This window comes from Mandrillus leucophaeus, unplaced genomic scaffold (genome assembly GCF_000951045.1).
Source record: "Mandrillus leucophaeus isolate KB7577 unplaced genomic scaffold, Mleu.le_1.0 Scaffold738, whole genome shotgun sequence".
Lineage (NCBI taxonomy): Eukaryota > Metazoa > Chordata > Mammalia > Primates > Cercopithecidae > Mandrillus > Mandrillus leucophaeus.
Window position 1 is genome coordinate 1,309,979 of NW_012108008.1, and position 27,067 is coordinate 1,337,045.

At 38.1% G+C, this 27,067-nt stretch overlaps 1 protein-coding gene across 2 annotated transcripts in view; it reads right to left on the reverse strand.

Annotated features, from left to right (window-relative positions):
• IMPG1 (interphotoreceptor matrix proteoglycan 1) overlaps window positions 1-27,067 on the reverse strand; it is a 145,078-nt gene that overhangs the window by 106,736 nt on the left and 11,275 nt on the right. Inside the window, exon 2 of one of the 2 annotated variants that reach the window (XM_011965839.1) lies at window positions 6,095-6,328. The exons of the other annotated variant lie outside the window; for it this stretch is intronic. Coding sequence (XP_011821229.1) covers window positions 6,095-6,328 — 234 coding nt within the window. The remainder of the gene's footprint in view (window positions 1-6,094; window positions 6,329-27,067) is intronic. 2 annotated transcript variants of the gene reach the window in all.

A 27,067-nucleotide genomic window follows, 5' to 3' on the forward strand; every position in this document is an offset into this window, starting at 1 on the left:
ACAAGCTTTCCCAAAATTGGTCTCCCTAAAGACACACCTCTTCATTAGCACTTCCCTTTTGGTCACAATCCTTTCCCCATTCACCCATCCCTACTCTTATTGTGGCACAGTGCCTCTAGGTTTCCACACCAAGGAACAATTTGCAATAACAGTACTGAGTTTGAGAAAGGGAGTCAACTGAGTTGAGGGATAACACACATTTTGGCAATCTAGGTGATTTATAATTCTTTGCTTTCAACAAATTAGAAGGAGTCCTAATAGGTTGACAGCTGATTGATAGATCATTAAAAATAATGACGACAGATCATGATGTGATTATTGGCATATAATGAAAAAGGAATTTAAAGAACAAGAACAGTGCTGTAACAAAACTCCATCTGTTCCCATCTACTTATTTATCTAAAGAAGTTTTCTCAACACCTAACTGAAACTAAGTAAGATAATAGGGATAAAATTGATGTTAAATGTAGTCTCATTTTATCAATGCACAATATAAATAATGACAAATTGTATATGAACAATTAGAGGAGCAAAACCAAAGCAATCACTTTGATCCAGAGGCAGAAGCTAAGGAAGCGTAAGCTATAGATCCTTTTTTAACATTGATTTCTTCCAAAGCCTTGTTTAGAATTTTGCATTTGCGATTTTGTATTTACAAACATTAACAACCACAAAACTTGAATCTCACTCTATATCCATCAACAAAAACTAAAACTATATGTGTTTAGTTTTAATTGATTATATATTAAAAATGATAAATGCAACTGAATCCAGAAGAAATTTATTTTTACACATAAATCTTATAGTCACAAGAAATAAAAAATGTGATTTCAATTTATGTTCATATTTTTGTTACTAAAAAGTATTTTAGAGCAATCAATAACAGATTTTTCAAGCATAAACATAAATTACATTAAAATGGGACTCTGAGAAGTGGAATGGAAATGTAAGTGTATGGAGAAAAAGAAACTATGTGACATTTCCTACTGTTAAGAAGAATTTTCTCAACTATCTGTTAAAAGAATTTGATGGTAAATATTGAGTGACTGTGGTAGATTCTACTGGATACATAAGAAAGATCCAATTCTAGTTTTATTTTAAATATCAATATTTACAACTCACCAAAAATTACAACCTATTTATTAAACTTGCCAAAAAACTTTAGATGTCAATGGAAAAGCATGCGAGGGGATTATATAGCTTAAAAGTTGTTTTAGGGGCTTAAGTGAGCAAAAAATGTTGGAAGCCTCCCTATAAGCATTTGTAATATGTTGATTTTTACCTCTAGAGCAATGGAAACAATTGGAGCCTTTAGGGCAGAGGCTGACACCATCTGACTTACTAAAGAAACACTTAAAGAAACGTTGCTGTGCTGAGAAAAAGGACTGTGGGGAGGAATAGGGTGAGAGGAGACCAATCTGGAGACTCTTATGCCTGTATGTTATTCCCTCCTCCCCACTTATTCCACGTCTGGATTTCTCTGAGACTCCTTTTTGATCAATAGCAGCTCAGGTCATTTACCAGCAGCAACCTGACCAGAACCTTCAAGGTAATTGTTCTTTTAATGAGTAACCCACAAAGACAGGAGAGGGTGCAGTCCTGACCGCCTCAAATGTGCCATCTGGTTTCTCACGCTGGGGGAAATAACAGGGATCAACATGTGGGAAGCAATGGAGTACCTCACCCTGCAGAATTCATTTTTGTGAACTGTCTAATATCAGGCAAGGATCAAGAAGTTTTAATGCCTTGTCTGATACAAACCAGCAAGCTGTCTCTGATCCTTCATCTCTAGTCAATAGCCTACATAATATGCAAGAAGGAAACGGCACTTAGATGTTTTCAGATTTGTCCAGATCCTAACAGTTGTATGTCCAGTCTAAGCAAACCAGCCGCCTTTGCTAGCCTTCTTTCCCACATACTCCATACTCTCTCTCTGGGGATGTTGTCTTGTGGCTACTTCAGTTCAAAACCTATATAAGTGCCAGAGATACAACAATACATAAAATAAACTAGCACTGTCTTTGGTGACTTTCATGGATAATATCTAAGTATTGGTGAGTTTCATGGACATTATCTGTGTGTGAAACATGGGGGAAGATATTATGTGATAATCTCTTCTGGTTACAAGTTAGGCACAACCTTTGAGTGTGTGGCTTTTGGTCTCAGATTAAGACTTGTTTTTATTTCATTCCAATTTAAGTCTTGAACTAATTGTGTTCTTCGTTGAGCCTAGCTGCTCCCAGTTGAGCCCAAACTCAGACTGGCAGGCATCATAACTCATGTAGACAGATGTATACAGAAGTTCATTTTCCTGGGTGCTATGTAGCCTGAGGATGCATTACCAGTTATGCAGAGATTTCTGCAGGCAGTTCCTGTCATATGGTTGGGGAGACTGAGGTTGAGCAGTCAAGTAGGAGGTGCTATTTTTGTTGCTTGCATCTTCTTCCTAGTTCTGCTCCTTTCCCTGCTGTCCTTTCTCCTACCACAGGACACAGAACTACTCAAAACCTTCCATAAGGGCCCTGAAAGAATCTTCTTCCTAGAGCACAGTGTCTGAAGTTGCTTGAAGAACTATCTCCCTGTGACACTGTAGTTTATAGGAATCATAATGTTAAGGAGGAAATCTCAGACTCTTTCTGAGGGGCAGGCTTTCTTTTTCTGTGGCTCCTCTGATGTCAGTTTTCTCTTGGACGCTTCTCACAAGCCAGGAGGCATAGAATCTTTCCATGATTGGCAGCACAAGCCCACAACCCATCAGGATAGTCCCCCATCCTTACTGGGGAAGTATCAAAAAAACCCTTGAAAGTTGAGACATCAAAGGACTTCAGGGCTGGGAGGGATCTGAAAACTTCTCAAAATTGGAGTTTTCTAAACCTTTGATTTACCTGTTCTGTACTCTCCTCCTTTGAACCTACTGGGAGGGACTGCCACAGTGATTCTAAAGAAATCCAGCACCTTCGCCTCCCCCCGACCCCAGTCTTCCCACAGTTGCCAGCTGATGCCTGAAATCTGATCACAGAACGTCAGCTTCTCTGCTGAAGGTCATATCCTAAGTCATTTGATGGTGTAGGAAGAACCCCAGGGAGCACATACCCTGGAGGCCAGACACGGCAGTCTGTAATTGGAAGTCCTGGCCTGCAGACAGTTATTCGCAATTAGTATTGTTAGACCAATGGTATGTGAAAATGCGCAGTACAGAGTTGCGCACACATTAGGGGGAGAAATAACACACTGAAATGGGAGTCAGGACACTTAGTTCTACCCCTGTTCTGCTGCCAGCTGTGCCCCTGAACATGAAACTTTACTTCATCAGATCTCAGTTTTCTTATCTGTACAAAGGGAGTGTTGGATAGATGTTCTCTAGATTAGTGCTTCTAGAACTTTAAAGTACAAATGGATTTTACCTGTGGAACTTGTTAAAATGCAGATTCTGACAGTAGGTCTCAGGTGGGATCTGTGATTCTGTATTTCTAACAAGTTTCCAGGTGGTGGTGATGCTGTTGATCTGTAGACAACAGGGAGTAGCAAGAACTAGGACCCTATCCATCTTTAACCTTCTCTAAGGCACACATAAATGTGAAAGAAAGATCTAGGTTTTTTTTTTTTTTTTTTTTTTTGCGGGGGGGATGGAGTCTCACTCTGTTGCCTAGGCTGGAGTAGAGTGATGTGATCTTGGCTCACTTCAACCTCCACCTCCTGGATTCAAGTGATTCTCCTGCCTCAGCCTCCTGAGTTGCTGGGATTATAGGCCTGTGCCACCAGCTAATTTTTGTGTTTTTAGTAGAGACAGGGTTTCACCATATTGGCCAGGCCGGTCTTGAACTCCCGACCTCAAGCGATCTGCCTACCTCGGTCTCCCAAAGTGCTGGGATTACAAGAGTGAGCCACCACGCCTGGCCAAGACCTAGTTTTTGGTGTTGGGTAGGGGAGACAGAGAGGGAGGGAAATAGAGGGAGAGACACAGGTGAGGGTGAGGGGAGTCTGAAGGGAGGCATCCGTATAGCAGGAAGTTTGGCTGGAGCACAGAGCATTTGTGCTTTGAGATAAGCACATTTATGATTCTACCACAAAGCTCAGAACATTTCACTGTGTTGCTTTTAAGCCCTGGAAAATGAAATAATTCAATGTTCCATTTGATTTGGGAATATGGATGCTTTCTCTCCTAAGTTTGAAAGATGTCAACAGATAATTTTGTAAAAGTAGCAACAAGAACAGTAAGTGGTTCTCTCTGTCAGAGGAACACCGTTTTGTAGCTGGGTCTTATTTCTTGTTTCTTTGTGAACCAATTTGTTCAACTTAAGAAACCTATGCTGATGAATAGTAAAATTTCATATTACCTAGGGGCAGCCATAAAGATAATGGACTGTCATTGCTGTGGGGAGAAAAACAATGGTTTGTTTCATCCAGGGAAACAAGAATGAAAGAGGCAACCTAATCAAGAATAAAGAGCTGAGAATAAAAATTCAGAGCTAAAAATTTTGTTGCAGCAATAAATAGTCTATTCTAAATACCTGCAGTGAATCCTATCTGTGAATGTTGTAAAGAATTAGAAGTTATGTGAAAACAGGAGTAGTTGCATTCATATTCAGTGTGATGCAAACACTATATGTACGTCCATCCCTGAGCAAACGATATGGAATTTACCAGGGTCATTATCTGATCAATGTGTAGGCACACTCGAAATTAGTAATTTAGGCATGTCAGTGTCTTTTCTCTATTTTCCCAATGGGCTCTTTGTGTTCTGTGTACACCAACAAGCATTGGCCAGTACTTGCTCTGTGGAGATGCCCTTCTATGACCTCAGAATAGTAATATAGTGCCCTTGATTTTCTATAGTGAGAGTCTTCTTTCAGACTATGATCCAGTACTTTTCACTTTTCTATGGGTGTGGCTTCTTTCAGAAAGTGAGTATCTTTTTACTTCCACAGAAAATGAGACACATGAGGAACAACAGACTTGATATTTTTGAGACTGTTAGTTAATTATGCTTCGAAAACCCAATAAGAACTCTTCAGATTAATTTAACCCCGACACATCTAACAGAAATAGACATCCAAGAAGTTTTCTGGATGTTAGCATTATGAAATGGGTACTCAGTTGTCATAGTGTACAACACATCACAGGCTGGAATTGAACCAGCTTGCTCTAGTAGATGGGCTTTAAATAAAGCAGGGTCGTTCTGCTTTTTGGAATGGAAGCAAACATCTAGTGTGATCAAGGTAGAAATCAGTAAAACTCAACTTTCGCATGTAAGACAATTGAATTTAGGACTCAGAGAGACAAGATATTCTGCATTATTTGGAGCCACCTGGGGAATTTTAATAGTAGCTACCAAGGATTTGTTTTTTTCTTTTAAAAAAGAAGCCATGAGAGTTTTGTCATCCATAGTTAGTTAGTGAAAAGGATAGTCACTGATGGCTGCGCTGTGATTAACTCCTTAATGGTTTCTAGGAATGCCATCAGAATCCTGTTAAGCAGTCTTGGGGTAAAAAGTGGACTGTAACTCTGCTAGAAACCACCGTAATTGTGTTGTAAATTCTGCTAACACTCCTGCATTATATCTTGGTAACCACTCTTAATTTGTTTCTCCTCTGCACTTCAACCGCCTCTAGGTTTCCAAACTTTAAAGTTTCTGCTGGATCATCAATACACTAACTTACAAGAGGATCTGGATTGTAATGTTGCTTTTGAAAAATAAAATCTTAGGTCATAAATCAATTTGCTTAGATCCCTGACATTGCAATCATCCTGTGCTTCTTACTCATATGAACAACATTAAAATGCAATATTGAGCATTGGCAAAAATAAAAAAATAAAGGGGTAAAATCTGGATGCCAAGGTTTTCTGGTGATTTATAAATGCCCTTTTGGTTCTATGCTGCACAAGATATTACTTTAAACCATAAGAGCTGATATCTATCATAGTTTTGAATGTTTATTATTCATTACTATCAGATTACCACTAGGTCGATTTTTATAATTCTTGTGGCTAAATGACAGACCTGGAAGTTTTAGGCTAAAGACAACCTATGAATGAATGAAAGGGAAGGGATGGAAATAACACAAGGCTAAACAGGTTTCACCTCTTTCCTTACCTCTCAATCTATAATAAGCTTGAAGACTGGCTAAAATCTGTTTCATGGATTCCTGTGGACAGACTTTAACCCCCGTTGGGAAAAATGCGGATCTTTTTGTTCGATGCTTTGCCAAATCGAATATTCGTCTCATAGTTGACATTTTGTACATTTTTTCAGTACTTTCAGTTGTTTCATTTCTTGGGGGATTGTCTATGTCTTTAGTTTCAGAATGGTATATGTTAATGGAGATATCTGTAAAAGAAAGATTGATATCCTGGTGAATATATACATTTATGTGATATATGTGACATATATGGATAAATGACTGAAATAAACTGAAAATTACAATCCTCTAGTTTATGAAATTTCTACCTTGGTGCAACTGCTAAACGTAATATTCCAAATGACAAGGCATTTTCAGAAATAAGGGAATAGTATAATGAGCTGATCAAGCGTATTTTTAAAAAGCCAATGTCTCAAATCATCTTACCTTTAGGAACTGCCAAATATTGAAACCATTTCCCACACATCTTTCTAAAAATCACTCCCCACTTAGCACTCAAGCCTCTCAGGAGATGTCTCTTATGATAGATAATATAATTCAAGCAGGGAATGATATAGCATTGCGGTGCCCAGAGGTGTACTGTTGATGAGGAAGTGGAGTGCTTCTAAAAACCTAGGGGAAAAAGGCAGCAAAATAACCTTCCTGCCTATTTGTGGCAGCCCTAGGAATTCTGTTTGGGCAGGGCTCAGAGCATGGCAATCTGGCTGAAAGTGGGTTGGAGCAAGGATGTATCTTAGAGTTGTATTTACAGTGCAAGCTTTGCCGTTTCATGAAGTATGGTGAGAGGAAGGATGAAGGGGGAGGATGCCAAGGGGCAGGTTGGCAGAGAATGTAACTCTCTTCTAAGCCATTTCATCCTGCTGGCATGGCTGGTATCTACTAGGGTTAGGTCTAGACTGCATTTTTAACTTTCTGGACCTCTCATAATAATAACTTAGATTCATCAAACACTTTTTAATTTTGAATTTTTATATGTATTATCTCATAGCCTCACAAAAGCTTTACTACATAGGTGAAACAGATATCATTTTTCTCAGTTCATCAGTGTTTAGGGTACTAAGGCTCAGAGTGGCAGTGTGTGTTAACAGTGTAGTGAGATCTAAGTTACACATAAATGTGAAAGACAGACCTAGGTTTTGATGTTGGGTTTGGGAGAAAAAGAGAGAGAGGGGAAGAGAGGGTGGCAGAGAATGTTAACAGTGTAGTCAGATCTCAATTATTCCTCCTCTACTCCATCTCTTTCCTTTTATCCATTCTACCTTTAAAAAAAATTATTGATGAAAAATTGGGACCTCTTACTATGGCCTCTTGAGACTCCAAACATGTGGTTTATAGAGACTTATAATCCCATTTTACTAGCGAAGGCTCTCAAACCCATATCTCGTGAAATGTGATAAAAGGGGAATCCAAGCAGGATAGCTGAAGAGCAATTCGAATCTTTTTGCAAAGCATGAAAGTCCCTCAGTATTGTAGAGGGTGGAGAAAGTCCATCTGGGAACACATATTCCTGTCACTTTGAGAAGTCTCAGAGTGCCCTGTGTTAGCCTTGGGCAGAGGTACATTCTTAGGAAAGAATCTCCAGGAAGGGAGGAAATTTACAGCTTAATTGGCTTACCCAGTGACACACTAGACCCATAAATCATAATCTCTGAGTAGAATATGGACATCAGCAATTTTTGAAGATCCTTGGGTAATTTCAATATGCAGGCAGGTTTGGGAATCACTGTTCTATAGATCTACTAAGATGCTTCCACATGAAGAATCAAGAGGGGTGCCTCTCAAACTGGCTTACACAGTAAGAAAGTTATCACCTCCAAAAGACAGCCAGAGGCAGGGAATGCCTGGTGGAAATGGAGGTCTGGCTCTGACTTGTCTGCTTCTGTCCCTTCATGTGGTGATATCATCCACGGGCAGGCTTCCATCAAATTCCCCTGATGATGGCCAGCAGCACTGGATCACCACCTTGACTCTCATTCATGTTGAAAAATAGCCTTTCCCTTAGGTCTGGCTGACTTAGACCATGTTCCTGGAGCAAGACCAGTTGCAAGGGATATGCCAGTGCTGTCAGCTTGATCTGAATAATTACAGAGCAGGAAACTGGGATTACTTGAAGTGGCTCATTCTAACCACAGAGTTGGAACCAGTTTTTCCTGAGTCAAAATGACTGCATGGCGAAGTGAAAGGTGCCCATTCAATCTAGGGGCAAAGTGCAAAAGAGGGATGGGAGCCGAGCACACAGCTGTTAGTACCCATTACAGTTAGTAAAATGTGATTTTTTGTTTAGGAATGTTAATTTTAATAATCCTTTCAAGCAGTGTATAGATTGCAATAAACTTGTCATAGTAAAAAATAAGTTTTTGTTATATTTGAATTGCCATTTAGAATGGAAGACAAAGCTGCCTCATTGGGTACTTCTAAGTCTAGGCAGTGTAACACAGACCATATTTAGGGAGGCTGTGCCCCTATATGCTTGCCCTTCTCCATTCTTCTCACTGTGCCTGCCTGTAATGTGTGGGGTCCTGCTATCGGGCTGGTCCTGTTCTGTACCTCGTCATCACCACAGTCTTTGGTCCTTTGGGGCTGGTCCTATTCTTACTGTCTAATGTTATGCCCTGTAGAACTCTCTGAGTAACTTGGCTTGGAAAGAGTATCTACTCCACCCTGGCTCTGGGAACAGTGTTACTGTCCCGGAATTTTTTCCAGGTGGATCCTTTTGATCCTAACACTTTGCTCATATCCAGGCTCGCTGACAGAGATCCTATTTGATATGAATCTTTAGGTTTCATTCTATCAGGGTAGGTAACTTTGACTTGGGAAGAGTGTCTACTCTACCCTGGCTCTGGGAACAATGTTGCTGTCCTGGAATTTTTCCCAGGTGGATCCCTGTGGATCCTAACACTTTGTTTATATCCAGGTTCACTGACAGAGATCCTATTTGATATGAGTCTTTAGGTTTCATCCTATCAGGGTAGGTACACAAGCGGGGGTGAAAGGGTCACAGAGTTGCCCTGTTTCTCAGCACTTCCATGAGCTCCCACCTTTCCCTTTCCCGTAGTAGGGTCAGTATTTCCCCGTTCTCCACACGTCAGCAAGTCCACACAGCTAAGGGTCTACAAAGGCAAATTAGGGTAATGTGAATCCATTTGCCTGGGATACCCCAGTTTGTAGCTGTTATCCTTTCATTCTCAAATGTGTCCCTGTTTGGGAAATAAATTATAAGGTCACCCGGTTTTAAATATCTCCTGCTGGAGGAGACCCAAGACAAATACTCTACAAATGGTTGTTTCTTTCCTCTAGGAAGTACCATGTTCCACTTTTGAATATCTCCCCTTAACAAATTCCTTCCTTTGGGTTGAAAATTACTTTCTGATAACTTTCACATATCAGTCCCATTTCTGTCCTCTGGTGCAGCAAACCCCAAGATACAACTACTTCCATAAACACTTCCTCATCTTTTTCCTATTTTAGGTTCTCTTGGCTGAACAAACAATCTCCATTTTTTTTTTTTGGTATTATACAAATATTAGATACCTTGACTACTCTGTTTCTGTGACACAAAACCAACCACAGAGAACCCCCTTTGATGATGCTATAGCTCGGGCTGGGATTAGAATCTTTTGTTTGTGCCTCTGCCCCATCCTCACTAGAGACGAGGTGAGAGATCAGAAACTTAGGGTCACCTGAATCCAATGATATTTGTAGGACAGGCCACAGTGACAAGGTCTGTTTGTTACAGATTTCAATGAAATAAAAAGAGCTGATAGTTGTTGGAGCTAACGAAAGCACTTTTGAGTAAGGCAATTAGACCAGATCAGATGCTGTTCTCCAGTGCTGCATAAATTGTAATGTTGATACTGAACTGAACTTTTAAAGATTCTTTGCGTCACTTTTGCGAGTTTGATATTTTTGGTGTATATAAGTATTTGAAAAGAGGAGGTGAAAATTTAATGAGAATGAATTGATAGTTGGAAGACTTGCTACACAATAGCGTATATTTAATAAAAGACTGGAAACGTTTTTGAGGCAGGAAATCTCTAAGATGATGACAAAATGAATGTAACCTACATGATGATGAATTGGCTGCCATCAACAACTGTTTCTGAATGAAATTCAGAGTTACAAAGAGAAGGGCAAAGTGACTTCAGAAAAAAAAAAACACCTTCACTTTGAGTTGAAAATTACTTTCTGATAACTTCCATATATCAGTCCTATTTCTGCCCTCTGGTATAGCAAACACCACGCTACAGCTACTTCCGTAAACACTTCCTCATATTTTCCCTACTTTAGGTAGTTCTAAAAAGAGTATTGGAGTAAAATAATATTAGAACAGTTTAATTAAATAAATTATGAATTAAGAAAAAAATACAATTGTACTATTTTAAATTATAGATTAAACACTAGGAAAATGACCTTTAAGCCAATGGTTTCGGAAATAGTAATATCATTGAATAAAGAAAAGACAGAAATGGAAAGTAATACATTTGAATATTCAGAACTTCTAAATATAGATGAGGAACAGCTGTAATATGCATGGTGTTTACTTTCTGAATTTAGCTTAAATATGTTCATTACTTATGAAAGAAAAAGGTAGTAGCAACACAAATCATATAATATCACTCAACTATTCAAAATGTTTTCATAGAACCAATGGTATACAGGGCCTGGAGCTGTCACTTACTAGTTGTATAATGTGGGTGTACTTGACATCCAAGTACATCCTGAGTTTCCTCATCTATAAAATGGGGAATAATAATACCTCCCTTACAGGGTTTCTGTGATATTAAATGAGTTATAACATGGGCAGCATCTAAAACAGTGTAAGACACAGTGTAAGTGCTCAATAAAAACTCCTTTATCAGACAATTGAGGCATTCCACTTGTTGGTACCACTCTTCCTTTCTTTACCCTCTCTCTCTTTTTTTTTTTTTTTTAGTAAGATCTCTAAAGCTTTATTCAAAATGTTCATTAGTCAGTAGAATAACATTTTATAAATCAGTGAAAACCTGTACCTACAAAAATTATAAAATAAAATACCAGCAATAGCATGAAATCACACAGTGTAAAAATTAGACATATTTAGAACTGGTTTGTGGGAAAAATGCAGCTCACAAGTTTTCTTAATATGTCATGGATTAAATACAGTATTTTCGTTACCAGCATAGCTTGGTTCTTATTCCCACTCTGCCCCTACCACTCTTCCGTTTGAACACACCCTTCACTGTGCGAATCCTCAGCCCTCAGACAGGACTATGTCTATGCCCTGAAGTCTTCCTGCTTCCACACTGCAGTGCTCATCTCGTGTTTGTCTTTCATATGGGAGGCGCTTTGTTGTTTTCCTACTTTTCCTTTAAGAGCTAGTGAAATGTTACATTCTCCACTATGCTTTCTCAGATCCCACATTCAGGATTCTTTCATTGCTCCCTCCTGTTCCTCCAGGGTGGTTCACATCTCTATGGCATTCACTGATGCACCTGTATTCATTAAGTGACTACTGTTTCAGGTCCACTATGGCACATAGCTGTAAATGAGATAAACAAAAGCTATGAAACTTGTGTTGTAGTGCTTCCTTTATCCTGTCTTGAATACTAATTTGTTGTAAATATGAGTTTCTCCCTTTAGACTGCAAATACCTTTGGGATATGTATTGTAGTCTTACCCTCCCCTCTCCAATTCACCTTGGCGCTTGCCTAGTACAATGTTTTGTACATGACAGAGATGCAATACATATTAATTAAGTGAATTAATGAAAAATGTGTGTGGAAATATTCATGGGATTTTTAGAATATATGTATGAATTAGATTTGTTTAAAAAACCATTAGACTATGAAAAAATGTTTCATGTCTTGCCCGCCTCCATTATTGCAACTCCTCTTTGAAATTTCTGTCCCCTTTTTAAGGGTCTAATATTGGAGGCTTAGGACACAGTCATCTTATTAAAGATAATATCCTAAGTGAAAAGGCAAATAAAAATTCTTTTGTGAATAAATACCAAAAGACCAGAAAAGAGACGGTTTATGTATAAAGTATATTTTAGTACAATCTGCATTCCCAGACACTTTCAATCTTTCCATAAATAAATAGTCAGTGGAACCAATTAAATATGTGGAGATCAATGAGGAAGAATATCATTATTACCTGGCTCTTGAGGATGACAACTTGCTTGCCACTCAGTTATTGTACTTGACAGGCAAAACCAGAATCATAGTTAAATTCAACCTGCTGCCTACACCTTACCTGAATCTTTGTATAGTTGATCATGGCTGGAGAAAAACAAGCATTAGAACTCATTTTAAATTTATGATCCTTAAGTAAGATCACATTATATTTCTCTGGTCCAATTCAGTTTTGTACTCTCCTGGAGAGCTACACACTTTTCTCAGATTTCTGGTACCTTCTTGATGATTCTTGCTCTTAGCTGATTAGTTTGCTTCACATTTTACCGAGAACAAGAGGAGCCAGAAGAGAACTTCCCAAGCATCCAGCACTGCATCTGCTCACTGCTCACTGGCTGCATCTGTGCTCATGGTCTATGCTTTGCCTCCTGTGACTATTTGATGATTGGTCTGTGCTCCTACTTAAGAGCCACTCTCCACTTAGGCACCAGGTTCCCTCCTTTTTCACCTTTCAAGAACGTTCTTCCAGAAACTCTTCTCTAACTTTCCTACATCATTATTTTCCCTTTTTCTACTGGATTATTTCTAGAAGCACACAAATATCCTATTATTTTACCTTCTATTAAAAGAATCCTCTCTCTGTAGCATGTTTCCTCCAGATACTAGCTCATTTTTCTGTTTACACTGACAGCAAAACTCTTTAAAAAGACCTGTCTTTTCAGTGTGGCAATTCCTCAAAGACCTAAGGACAGAAATACCATTTGATCCAGCAGTCCCATTACTGCATATGCCCAAAGGAATATAAAGCATTCTGTTATAAAGGCATATGCATGCATATGTTCATTGTAGTATTGTTCATAATAGCAAATACATGGAATCAACCTAATGCCCATCAATGATAAACAGGATAAAGAAAATGTGGTACTCATACACCATGGAATACTATACAGCCATAAAAAAGAATGAATTTATGTCCTTTGCAGGGACATGGGTGAAGCTGGAGGCCATTATTCTTAGCAAAGTAATGCAGGAACAGAAAACAAAACACTGCATGTTATAAGTGGAAGTTAAATGATGACAACACATGGATACATAGAGGTGAACAACACACACTGGGGCCTATCAGAGAGTGGAGGGTGGTTGGAGGGAGAGGATCAGAAAAAATAACTATTGGGTACTAGGCTTAACAGCTGAGTGATGAAATAATCTATACACCAAACCTCCATGACACAGTTTTCCGATATAATGAACCTGCACATTTACCCGTACACTTAAAAGTTAAAATCAAAAAGATTTGTCTTTCCCTCCTTTTCCAAAACAAAAGGAGGGAAGATCTTCCTAGTGAGTGAAGATTTCCTCTGATACCACAGGCATATATACCAATACCTGTCCCCTACCTTTACTCTCTCTCTCTCTCTGTCTCTCTCTCTTTCATTCTCTTTATATTTCAGTATTTGTGATGTGCTTATAGAGCCTGGTGTATTCAAAGTGTGAATATGACCCTTCACCAGAAGGTGTGACTAGCTAACACACAATATACAGAAAGTGACCGTAAACTATAGCTCCACTGATCCCTTCTCTGAATTTGGATATTGACATTTGTTGATGGGGGAGGTGGTGAGGGTGGTGGTTTTGTAACAAAATAGACAATTTGGGAAAAGGCAGGGATTTAACACAGTAGGATGGGCTCCCTTGAGCTGGGAGGTTCTTATGAAAGACCTGGCAGGTAGAAAGTATTTAGGTGGGCATACAGGAGGACAAGACGTTGATGGGCAGGGAACCTTCTAGCAGGCTAAGAAAAATGGTTGGCACTGAAGGCTTAAGTTGGGGAGGTTGGTGTTCTTTATTTATTTACTTTCCTTTTAAAATTTAGCCACTCTATCCTGGAGCTGACCTAGATTCTGCAACCCAGTGTAATTATGATAATTTTGGAAATTTCTAAATATATAGATAGGAAAATTAAAGGAACAACCACTGAATTTAAACACTTTCAAACATTACTTTATTCCAAAAAACAGACAAATCTGCCCAAGGATGTGAGTGGCAGTTCTGAAATAATGGGCTTTTGACTCTTTGTTTATTGTTTAAAAATTAGGTTTGGGCTGCCGGGCACGGTGGCTCATGCCTGTAATCCCAGCACTTTGGAGGCTGAGGCGGGCGGATCACTTAAAGCCAGGAGTTCGAGACTAGCCTGGCCAACAAGGTGAAACCCCATCTCTACTAAAAATACAAAAAAAGTTAGCCAGACATGGTGGCGCATCCCTGTAATCCCAGCTACTTGGGAGGCTGAGGCAGGAGAATTGCTTGAACCTGGGAGGCAGAGGTTGCAGTGAGCAGAGATTGTGACACTGCACTCCAGCCTGAGCGACAGAGTGAGACTCCTTCAAAAAAAAAAAAAAAAAAAGTTAGGTTTGGATCACCTAAGCATGTTTATTAGTTAATGTGAAAGCCAGCCCTTTAGTCAAAGTACTATTTTCACTCTAGGTGGAAGGCTGATGGCCATGTGACTGCAGTGTTGACTGGTATCCCTGAAGACATAGGCCACATCATCTCCTTGTCATATCACTGAAGAGTTTATTACTTTTTTCCTTCCAGTACCAAAGTTGGCTTCTAGTCAGGCTGCTTACAAAGTTTCTATTTCAGGCTCAGCTTTGCCTGCAAGTCATTCTCTTTCTTGGTTACATATTCAAGTGGATACTTACCAACCTGTTTGGACCATTCCTCACCAAACTCTCTCTTCTAGAGGAATTTTTTTAAGCTATTTAACCCTGTAGGCATACAGAGGCTTACTGTACACATACAGTGACAATACTAGACATCAGGAATAGGAGAATCAGGTTTTCACGGTAGCATTGCTATGAAAGCAACAGCCATTGGTATAAGCACTTAGCAAACCCATTATGTCTTCCTAGGGGAAAAGGTCTCGATGTCTTAATGAATAAATTAACAGGAGCAGAGACAAAATTTACTGTAATTTCTACAGAACAAAAATCGTAATTTGAGGAACAGAACTCTATAGGGAGTAGGTAGGTAACATTTCAGCACCAAATCAACGACTGGAAGTTAAAAAAGAAAACAACTCACAATTTAACTTTTCCCCAATTTTTCCAACCTTACTAAAAAGAGTGAGGGACCGTGGCCTTTCTGCAAATGCTTCTCTTGTTTGTGATGCATTATGCCTGGGTCCTCCCATTATATTAGTAGATTCTCAATTATACACCTGAGAAATTTTTCCTAAAAAGCAAAGGCAATTATATACAAATCGTGCTTAACATACCTGAGTATGTATCAACAAATTACGCAGATTTTCTGAATACCTTGTTCAGTCTATCCCAGAATTTTTCCATGGATTTTAAGCGTACTGTTTTCTGGGCAATAAAGCAGAGAACAGAGAAGCTTCTATAACTTGCTCTCCCACTTGCCCTCCTACAGGTAGTTCTCAACAAACTTACACAATGCCAGCCCCAATCTGTGGCCTTGGAGGCAAAACTTGTTGAAATAAATGATGCAAAAGGAGATCATAGAAAGTAAGGAAACTTGCAGTTCTTTCTTTTAATGAATTAGGAAGTAAACAGACTCTCACAATAGGCAGCATGCATGCTGATTATCAATAATGCATGGGGTGGATGTTATACCGTTTCCCTCTCTGTAGGTTTTGAAAATTGGATGCCATCACTGTCTTTTTTACCTCCAAAACTAGCCTTTCTTCAGCAGCAGTACTCCCTGCTGAGGATAAAAATCAGCGGTCTCTTCTCTCAAATAATTAGAGTGGTTGCATTATTTTTCTCTTCTTGCAAAAATCAGGTTTAACCATCAGACTTGCTATGTCAGAAGGAAACGGTTAGGACCTTGGCAAAGACTTACAAGAAATAAGAGGTTGCTAGTGCCTACCTTCTATTCCATACATGTACATATGTACTGAGCCCTACCTCATTGCACAATAAAAAGAAAGGAAAAAAAAGAAGAACCAAATCTATAGGTGACATATGCACTTCTTGCTGAGGGCCTATGCAGCGTGGTGAGTGGGTAGGAACAGAACTGAAGTTGAAGGGAGAGGTGGAAAAGGAGGTTGCCTTTTTCGTGCCCAAAGGGGATGACCTTCTGAACAGGTGGAATTGCCAGTTGTTAAGGTCTGGTAAAAGTCAGGGAGTGAAGAGGTAGGAGTCTAGCAGGGTCATGTTTTCAACTGTACCCTGAACAGAAATGTGTGCAAACTCGTCATCCATCTTAGTAGGGTGAGAGGACAGGGCATATTGAGGAGAGAAGAAGTGTTCTTTCTCAAAGCTGACTAGTTTCTGTGTCCTGGGAAAGGAGAGAAACACGTCTGAGCTCCTTGTTATGTGGTTGCAAGGAAAGGTAGTACACACTGCCTCCATTTAAGGCGGGAAATCACTTGGTAATGCAGCCTCTTGAATGAGGTACACTAACATTTAGCTGCCAGCTGCAGAGGTACTGTTCCTGCAAATTGAGAACTATATTTAGTAATGGGGGAATGCCTTTACTTCTCAAATAGGGGTACAGGCGCTCTCAAGGCATGCAGTACTGTGCCAGGGGTTGTGAGAAACCTTAGGATCAACACATGGCTTCTTCATGGAGTGCTAGCTTTACTTTGGCAATTTTAGCAAAACATTTAAAATGTTGAGGACCACCCGAATATGCAAACAAAATCAACAAATCCTTTCTCTACAGATGAGCCAATCTTAAAAAAATATGAGAGTAGGATATTTTTATAAACTGTGATTAATTGTAAAATGTATGATCACTTTGAAAAAGATGGTGACAAGAGTTGGATTGATGCTGAGGTCAAGTTGGAGTAAACAGAAAGTGAAACTGAGGTGACAACAGTTATATTAAAATTGTTAGCCAGCTTGGTGAAGGTTTCATACATGGCTGCCTAGTTTTCAGGGGCTGCCACAAATAAACCAGTTCTTTCTCCAGCAGCTGGACTTTTCAGTACTACTTTTCAGTACCCCTCAAATCATCCTGCAGCCATCTCCTCATGTGTATAGGTTCGGGCCCATTAAGCCACTCCTAATCATCTCATCTTTACATTAACTGAAGTTCAACTAACCTTTTTCACTGTTGTGCCTCCTAGTTCTTAATTATGTGTACTTTTTGGATACAGCTCCATAAGTTTCAGAATGTAGAGTTTAAATAAGTACAGAAGTCACTGGTAAGAGAATAAGTGTGGGATTTTACTAGTAAATCCGAGACAGTGATTGCACCTCACAAATTAGGTTAGCAACACTGTACTTTCCAGAGCACTGTTACAGCCTAGGTTGACATGAAGGTTGGAAACCAAGGGGTTATGCCAGAAAGTGTCAGGTAATGCATGAGCAGGAGGCAGATTCAGCCCATGATATTTGAAGCTGACTTGGAGGTGGATGGGGACAAGTTACAAGAATTCACAGAGACCCACTAAGAGCTTATAAAACAAATTCCAAAAAATTCAGGAGGAAGCTAACTTCAGAAGCTGAGGTGTACTGAGGAAACATTAGGGGAAAGGAATGTTGATTTACTTATGGGACATAATGATTTGTGCCAAATATCCACTTTCCTTCTGGTTCCAGCTGTGCTGAGGTGCTGAAATAGAAGGTATTTTTCTTCCTGTGATTGCTAAGAGTGTTACATATTTGGGGGCAAAATTTATATCATACGATTCTGATTATATCTGAAGTACTTATATCAGAGTCAGCTCTAATTTAGTCCAGTATCTCTGTTTTCTGGAAGTTTGTGCTGTCCACGATTATAATATTACAAACCACACACTGCCCTATGGTTTTACTACTGTCATGTAAACTTAATCTCGGAGTATGTTGGGAATTCTCAGTAAAGACAATTGCATATATATATATAGATTGTTTGTTGCATATATTACCAAAAATCAATGCTATTCTCAAGCAGAGCAGGATTGGAGTAGATCAAACAGAAACAGCTGTATATCTTTGCCTGTTGACTTTCAGATGCATAAGGACCTACAGTTCCCTCAGAAAAGCCAGGTAAACTTCATTCTGGGTACTTGAGGACTGGGTAAGAGCACTCTGCCACTGCCTCAATTTGGGCAAATAATTAATTTCTATTTGCTCAGGTTTGTAATTTGAAAAGTAGATAATATTTCCAACACTATAGTTTTTGATTAGTGCTTGCCTATTATGTAGCTGTATTTCGAAAATTAAGTGAGAAAATAGATGTCAGTGTTTCGCAGAGAGCCTGGCACATTGTTACCTGTTTTTATGATCTAGTGCCACTCCATTCTGACGGTTAGGGCTAGGTCTGGTAGGAATTGGATTGCCTGATTTAACAAATAAAAACATAGGACCAAGTCAAATTTAAGCTTCAGATAAATAATGAATATTTTATTTTTCAGTAAAAGTATGACCCATGGAATATTTGGGACATCGTAGATGTATATGGACAAAATGTTCCTGTTAAAAGACAGAGATCTTCAGACTACATTAAAAAAAGTTCCCGGCCAGCGCGGTGGCTCACGCCTGTAATCCCAGCACTTTGGGAGGCCGAGGCGGGCAGCGAGACCATCATGGCTAACACGGTGAAACCCCGTCTCTACTAAAAATACAAAAAAAATTAGCCGGGCATGGTGGCAGGCACCTATAGTCCCAGCTACTCGGGAGGCTGAGGCAGGAGAATGGCATGAACCCGGGAGGCAGAGCTTGCAGTGAGCTGAGATCACGCCACTGAACTCCAGCCTGGGTGACAGAGCAAGATTCCCTCAAAAAAAAAAAAAAAAAAAAAGACAAACATACAATACCTTTGAGGGTAAACAACCTTTATCCCACGTAAATGGCAATGCAGATATAATAAGCTAATTGCAATGGGAAGGGGAGAAGGGAAAAAAAAAAAAAATATAATATATAAAAAAAAAAAAAAAAAAAAGTACCCACGATTTGCTGTTTTAAGAGACACATTTAAATCAAAAGACACAGAGGTTAAGATTAGAAGAATGGAAAAAAGTTATAATAGAAGACTACCAATCAAAAGAAAGCTGATATATTAAAATCATATAAAGTCAAAACATTACTGGTAAATATTAATAACCAGCTCTGGGGCATGGGTAGGATTTGTGTCATTTGCTGCTTTCTCTGTGTTAATACTCTGTCATGACTGATTTCAAGCCACCAACGTGACATAATTGCACAGAGTTTGGAAAAGATGTGCCCAATTGGCTCTTGTTCGTACAAGCCCGTTCCAGCAAACCATGGACATAGTTCATTATTAGGCAAAGTTCTTCTGCCTAATAATGACATTGTCTGCCTAATAATGACAAGGTAGTGATAAAGACAAAGACAGGTCACAATGAAAGTTAAAATTCTATGCACTTAATAATACATAAATATATAGTACAAAGGTTGATAGACAAAACAGAAAATAAAATCCAGAATAATAGTAGGTACATTTTAAGATATCTCTCTTAATTGATGGAATGAACAAATAAATTCAGCAAGGGTAGGGAAGATTTGAAAAACATGCTCAAGCTTGACCTAATGGACATGTATGAGGCATCATATCTACAAACTATAACATATACCTTCTTTTCAAGCAGAGGGAAAATGAACAAATATTGGTTATATACTGTACTAAAATCCAAATCTGAATACATTGAAAAGGACTGATATCATATGCATCATGTTCTCAGACTAATAGAGAAGTAAGCTAGAAATTAGTTTGAAAAACAAATGGAAAATCTTTAGACATTTGAAAAGAAAAAATTATTCAAAATAACCCATATGTCAAAGAGGAAATAATTATGGTTATTAGTATTTTTCTGAAATGATAAAATTACTACATAATAAAACTTGTGGAGTGAAACTAAAGCAGTTCCTAATAGTACAATGATATCATCAAAATGTTTATTTTAGAAAAAGGAAAAGCTAAATATTAATGACCTATGCATCCATCTCAAAAGAGTAGTGTAGAAAACAAAATAAAACCAAAGAAAATGAGGAAAAACAAAGATAACAGAGAGTAATAAAATGTGAAAGAGAACATAAATACAAATGAGAAAAAAGAAATATAAAAGTCAAACCTTTTTGGAAAATACTGATAACAAAGACAGGTAAACAAACAGACGAGATTGATCAAATAAAGAAGACAAAATTAACCAATATCAGAATTGAGAAAGAAGAACATTATGCTTTCTACAGACTTTCTATGAAATGTTCTATAAATATACAAAAATTAGCAAGAAGATATAATGAATAATGTTTTATCCATAAATTTGAAATTTGATATGAAATGCATAAATTTGTAGAAAGATGTAACTTACTATAACTAACTCAAAAAGAGGTAGGATAATTATTATCAAAACCTTAAAAATTGAGTAGTCAAATATCTTTCTACAAATATCTTTCTCTGGCTTTAACTGGATTCTATCAAACATTCAAGCAAAATGTAATTCCATTTGCATACTACTCTTATAAAACTTGATAAAACAAGTATGAGAAAAAATTTATGGTCCAAGCTTGCTTATGAATATGAGTGTAACAATTAGAAATAAAATAGTAGCATATAGAATCCAGCAATGTAAAAGCAATGTATGACCCAGTTTGATTTATCTCAGGAATGTAGGGTTGGTTTAATATTTGAAAGTTGATTAAGGCAATTTATCACATTAATGAATCAAAGGAGAAAAACCATTTGTCAATCTCAATAGATATAGAAGAAACAATAAATTTTGATGTTTATTCATTATTAAAACCTCAACAAATTAGAATTAGAAGCTTTATTTACTTGGTAAACAGCATTTACAAGAAGAAAACAAACAAGCAAAAAAAGCTAAAATAAGCATTATACTTAAATGATGAAATGTGAAAATAGTCGACAGCTATTTGAGCTGTTCCCATGTCTTGGCTATTGTGAATAATGCTGCAATCAGCATGGGAGCATAGATATCTACGGGGTGCTTATTTCATTTTTGGGGCATGCACCCAGCAAAGGAATTACTGGATAGTATGGTAATTCTATTTTTAATTTTTTGAAGTACTTCCATACTGTTTTCCAAAATAGCTATAGTAATTTACATTTCCATCAACAATGTTCAAGGGTTCCCTTTTCTCCATAACTTTGCCAACACTTATCTCTTGTCTTTTTGATAATTGCCATCCTAACAAGTGTGAGGTAATAGCTCATTGTGGTTTTGATTCACATTCCCCTGATGATTAGAGCACCTTTTCATACTTGTTGGCCATTTGTATGTCTTATTTGGAAAATTAACTACTTGGGTCCTTTGCTCATTTTAAAATTGGGTTGTGTTATGACCAAGACATGGAATCACTGTAAATGCCTAGCAATGATAGACTGGATAAAGAAAATGTGGTACATATACACCACGGAATATTATGCAGCCATAAAAAGGAACAAAATCATGTCCTTTGTAGGGACATGGATAGAGCTGGAAGCCATTATCCTCAGCAAACTAATTCAGCAACAGAAAACCAAATACCACATGTTCTCACTTATAAGTGGGTGCTGAATGATGAGAACACATGGATACATGTCAGGGAACAACACACACTGGGGACTGTTGGAAGGTGGGAAGAGGGAGAGCATCAAGAATAATAGCTAATGAATGCTGGTCTTACTACCTAGGTGATGGGATGATCTATGCAGCAAACCACCATGCCACATGTTTACCTATACAACAAAGCTGAATATGTGCCTCTGAACTTAAAATAAAAGTTGGAAAAAAATCCAAGTACTAAACCTGCACAGCCCATATGCAATGTGATGAGGCATGCAGCAGTGAGGCCTGAGGTGCTTGTGCACCAGAGGTTGGGGCCTGCAGCGGGGAAGAGATTCAAATCTGCTTGTGAGGTGTGGTTATGTAGTAGTCATGTAGTGCTTCCTAAAAGTGGGGCTTAAATTGCATACCAAAAATAGAGTATAAGCGCCCTGGCTAGATAGCCTAGTATGCTATTTCATAACAAATTTAAAAGATAAAATACTCATGTTGCTTCAATTTCTTTTTAATATTTCAGTTAAAGATTTCTTTCAAAATAATGTTCTTTTCTTTTTAAATTTAAAAAGTAATGTTGCAGTCTGCTTAGTCCCTAGATCAGCTAGGTCTGAGTTCTTGTCCCATGACCAAGAGGAATAAGGCATGTGGCCACCAGAGAGTGAACAGAATATGATTTACTAGGCAAAAGGGAAGCTCTCAGCAAAGAGAGGGGGCCTGAATACAGGTTGCCAGAAATGGGGCTGAGTTCTGGGTCTTTTATGTGGCAAAGACAAAGAAGTCTTCTGTGGGTTCTGTCCAAATGGGAGGGGTAAAATTCCCTCCTAAGGGTATTGCATTTGCATGTGCCTGAGGTTGACCAGAGGAACTCCATCTTGGTTATTACTCATGAGTGCCTAAGTGAAACCCATGGAGGGGTGGGGTGGCTAAAACCACAATGCTAATGTCATGTTAATGACATTATAATGAGCTGGGCTAAATTAAGGACATTTAAGGTGAATTATTGCACCTGCGCCTAAGTCGGGACAGTCCCTTCTGAGCAAAATCCTGGCACAAGGGGAAGTTCTTAACCACATATCTTCCTATTAGCTGCAGAGGCAGTGTGGGTGCTGTCCTGTGGTTGTGCCTGTGAACACTGCCCTCCTCTATCCTTCTTCTGATACCCTCTCTCTCTATTTGCCTAACCAGCCCCTAATTGTCTCCTATCCCAGTAGTACACAGTTATTTTAGAACATTTAAAATGATGGAAGTATAGTGAAGAAAATAAAAATCACCCAGAAATAAAATCGCTGGTATATTCACATATTTTTTCAATTTTTTGTTTGTACATTATTTATGTACCTATATGTTTCAAAATTGAGATCATATTGTTTGTAAAATTTTTAATATAACATTATGTCATCTTTCCAAGTCACTACTAGTCTTTGAAAACTTTTACTTTAAATAGCTGCATGTTATAAACTTTAATAATAATTTGGATTGTTTCTATCTTTTTCTAAATAAAAGTGTGCTTCAGTAAAAATAAAATAAAATAAAAAAATAGAGTTGTGTTTTTTTCCTTTGTTTGATTTGGTTTGGTTTCTTTGGCAGTGAATTTTGTGAGTCCTTAGCATATTTTGGATATTAACCCCTTACAAGATATATGGTTCGCAAATATTTTCTCCCAATCCATAGGCTGCCTTTTCATTTCCGGAAGGTCTTAAGGAAATTGGTTGTAAACGGTGTTAAAGTCATAGGTGGATAGAAATAACATTAGCAAAGACATGAATTCATTTTACTCTCTCTAAAACAAAGAGAGTAAGTGTTTGGATAAATTCAGAGAAACGAAGTAACAAGAAGAAACTTCGAATGAAGTCAAATGACTTCTATTTTCTCGGTAAGTAGAAGGAGGTGATAATAATAACAGTGGTAGTTGCTATAGCCATCTTCGGACTTAGCATTTATTGAGCATTTTGTAGCAGATACTTCACTAGAAACTTTAGCCCTTTGAGGCAAACACGGCTATTATTATTTTTATTTTACAGGTAAGAAAACCATAAGAGGGAGTAATATTTGAGATTGAGCAATTTGCCAACGGAACAAAATTAGTAAGTAACAGAGCTGTTCTGTGCAGAATGAAGTTCTGTGCAAGCCTTAGAGCTTCTTCTCTTAACTACATTGTTATCACTGCTTCTGTGAATGAAGGGAAATCATGCTGCAGGCTCAACAGGAGAGGAAAGTTTTGGAAATCTGGCCAGGGGACTAGTTTAGGGAATCAGATATAAGTATGACTATGGAATAGCTTGTGAGGGTCTAGCTAACTTTATAGTGCAAGAATTTGTTTCATGGAAACACTCTGTTTGAGTTTCTTTAATAATACTTGTAGGCTCAGGAATGAGAGTAGAAAAAGCAAAAGCTAAGTTCCTAGAGTGAGATTAACAAAGCCAATGGGACAGAGGTCAAGGAGCAAGATTTCTGTTGTACCACCAAGAAGACTGTTGGGAGTGGTTCAGTGGCAAACTATAGGACCTAGGATTTATGTGAGCCTGTCGAAGCCTGGAATAGGCTGAAGGATTGGACAAAATGGCAGAGGCTGAAGGACTGATGTTTTGATGAGAATAGGATCAGATCCATTAGAAAGAAGGCAGGGAAATTATTGAAAAGGAGGTGTTTCAGAATCTTATATCTCCAGTGGCTGAAAAGACTGCAAATCTGGAGGTGAAATTTCAATGTTTTGATAGTGGGGTGGGGGAGTGATATTTTTGAGGGGGTTGGTTTTGAAGAGATTTTCCCATTGTGTCAAGTTACACCCATTAAGCAATGGTCCTGCCTTTAGATACATAACACACTCTTAAACAAGGTACTTACTACTAAACTTATACTTTAGTCATGGGCATTTAAAATGACACTATCAGGAAACAGCTCCAGTTCTTTGAGGAGTTCACGACATTACACCTTTTCTTTTTAAGGAAAAAATAGACACCCTAAGATAGGTGCCTCCATTTCTAGCACAGAGCTGAAGGATCTGACCAGCTGTTCTGAGATCAGTTATGAAAACAGATGTCAGAAATGGTCCAGAACCAGCAGTCATCTGGTGGTGTTAGCAGAGGAAAGTTGGTTTTTGGGTTAATAGTAAAAACCATAGTAAGTCCACTCATCATATTACAGTGGACTGATTATTATTAATAGATGAAGTAGATGTGAGATATAACTGGATATAGGTCACATCCCAACTTTGGTTCTAACCTCTCACCTCAAATGATTTTAGAAATATTACTCAGCACTCTGCCTTGGGTTCCCAACCATAAAGGAATGAAAATTAGTTTGAGCTTTTATTTAAAAAGATATGTTAATCTAAATGATTGTTAACATAATTACTGTCTGCAAAGTGTTTTGATCAGGTCTAAACCGATCTGGGTACAATGCGTTAATAATAGTGTCATAGTATTTCATAGTTCAACTTAATTAAATGTGTCATTTGCTTGTTTAAAAATGCAGCAGGAAGCTTAAGACAGACAAATTAGTCCTACATGTGTTATTTTCTTTATGTAGTTAAAATATTTCTGAAGCAGAAACTTTTCACTAATTTTGAGGTTCTGACTTTTCTCCACAAAATTTCTTTTGGTTTAGTTTTCCTTAACTCTTCTCCCGGGGGCAATTATGAAAATAGATACTGGCTATGGTGAAGAGACTTAAGATGGCCGAATGAAGAAAATGAAGTCAGAATGAATTAAGATGACTTTACAAAGGCACACAGAAAGACATTGTTTCCTCAAGAATGACTGAATGTAAATGGGAAAATATTTATCGACTGAATACAACCATATGCTTCCAGGCAGCACTGCTGTTCTGTAGCTCTTTCATATTCTTCTTACATTCCCTATGGTTGGAAGAGAGGAGCAATAGAGGGAGAACATTCTCAGTAAATAATTACAGTGGAACATTCTCAGTAAATAATTACAGCAGCGCATTCTGCTGCTAGTTCAGAGCTTGACAGCAGCATTTCCATGTATAAATTCTCGTTACGAGGGCTGTGCCAATCAATCTCATCAACTCATTGTGAGATAAGCTTGGACATTCAGGTTGCCTTGGACCCAAAGCAGAGTGCACACTCCTCCTTTATCACAGGTTTCATCTGCCTTGGTGCTCTTGTTTTGTGAGGCTGAAATCCTAGCCTTGGATGAAATGATCTTCTTAGACAGAGAACTTAGGTCCAGTGGTTGCTGAAAACTGTCCACTGTGGAAGATTAAAACTCACATTTTGGTCAGAGGCCTTCTTTCCTTTCAGCAAATTGCTTCGTGTTTTTCTAAGGCTTGGTATCACAAGTTCCTTCCCCATGACTGCTGAGGTCTTTTCTGCTCTTAAGCAAGAAGGGGTGGTGTGGATGGAGACCTCAGTTACCCTTGAGTGTGATACTTTATAACACAGTGAGGAGACCAGGACTTTTAGTATGGTCATTACAACATGTATTCTGAATTAAAATATAAGCCTAGAGACTCTTGTGAAAAATAAACTTTCTTGCTTCAGATGAATTATTTTAAAACAGAATAAAATATGTGAAAATGATTGTGGCACCAAAGGTATAGAGAATCTGAATTTCCAGACATAATTAATATGCAAATATAGCTGATGTTCAAGGTGGTTGCCTTCTCATGATTAACAGAAATGGCTAAGAAAGTAGTAGGTCATTTCAGTCCTGTTTAATTAGCTCTCACATGCAATAGTCCCTTAGTGACACAAGCATAAAGGGGCCACAAAGCAGCAAGTGCTTTTTATTACTAAAGCAAATATATAATCTAATAAGTGGTTTCAGGTGTGCTGCCACAGATTGTTCATTTGTACATGAAGAATCTTCAATTTACATAGTTTCAACTTTAAGGACATCCTCTCAGATACAATTGAAGAAGAAAGTCTGCCTGGGACTGTTGAATGACACTGACTTGAGACTAGCACAGATGAACAAAGTATAGGAGCTGTACAGTTAATGTGCTTACTATTCGGCAGCTATCTCACGTATGTTCTCTGTTAATGAAGCCACAATGAAGCAAAATACCTTTTGTGTAATTTTATGAAATGGGAGCACACAACAATAGTAAAGGATTGGCAAGAAGTGGAGTGTCTTAAAATGCAAATTTCCTGACATTTCACAGCTACTAAAATAATTATCCTACCTTGGTGAACTAATAATAACTTGGTTAAAGGTTTCATTTAGTATAACCAAATGTAATGCAAAAGACACATACTAAGATAAACACTATTTCCATTTTAGGACTTGCCAAGGGTAAATTTTCTTTCTTCTCTTTCTCGTACACATTGAATGTCACAAGGAATTAAATGAAATTATTTACATGAAATGGAAAAG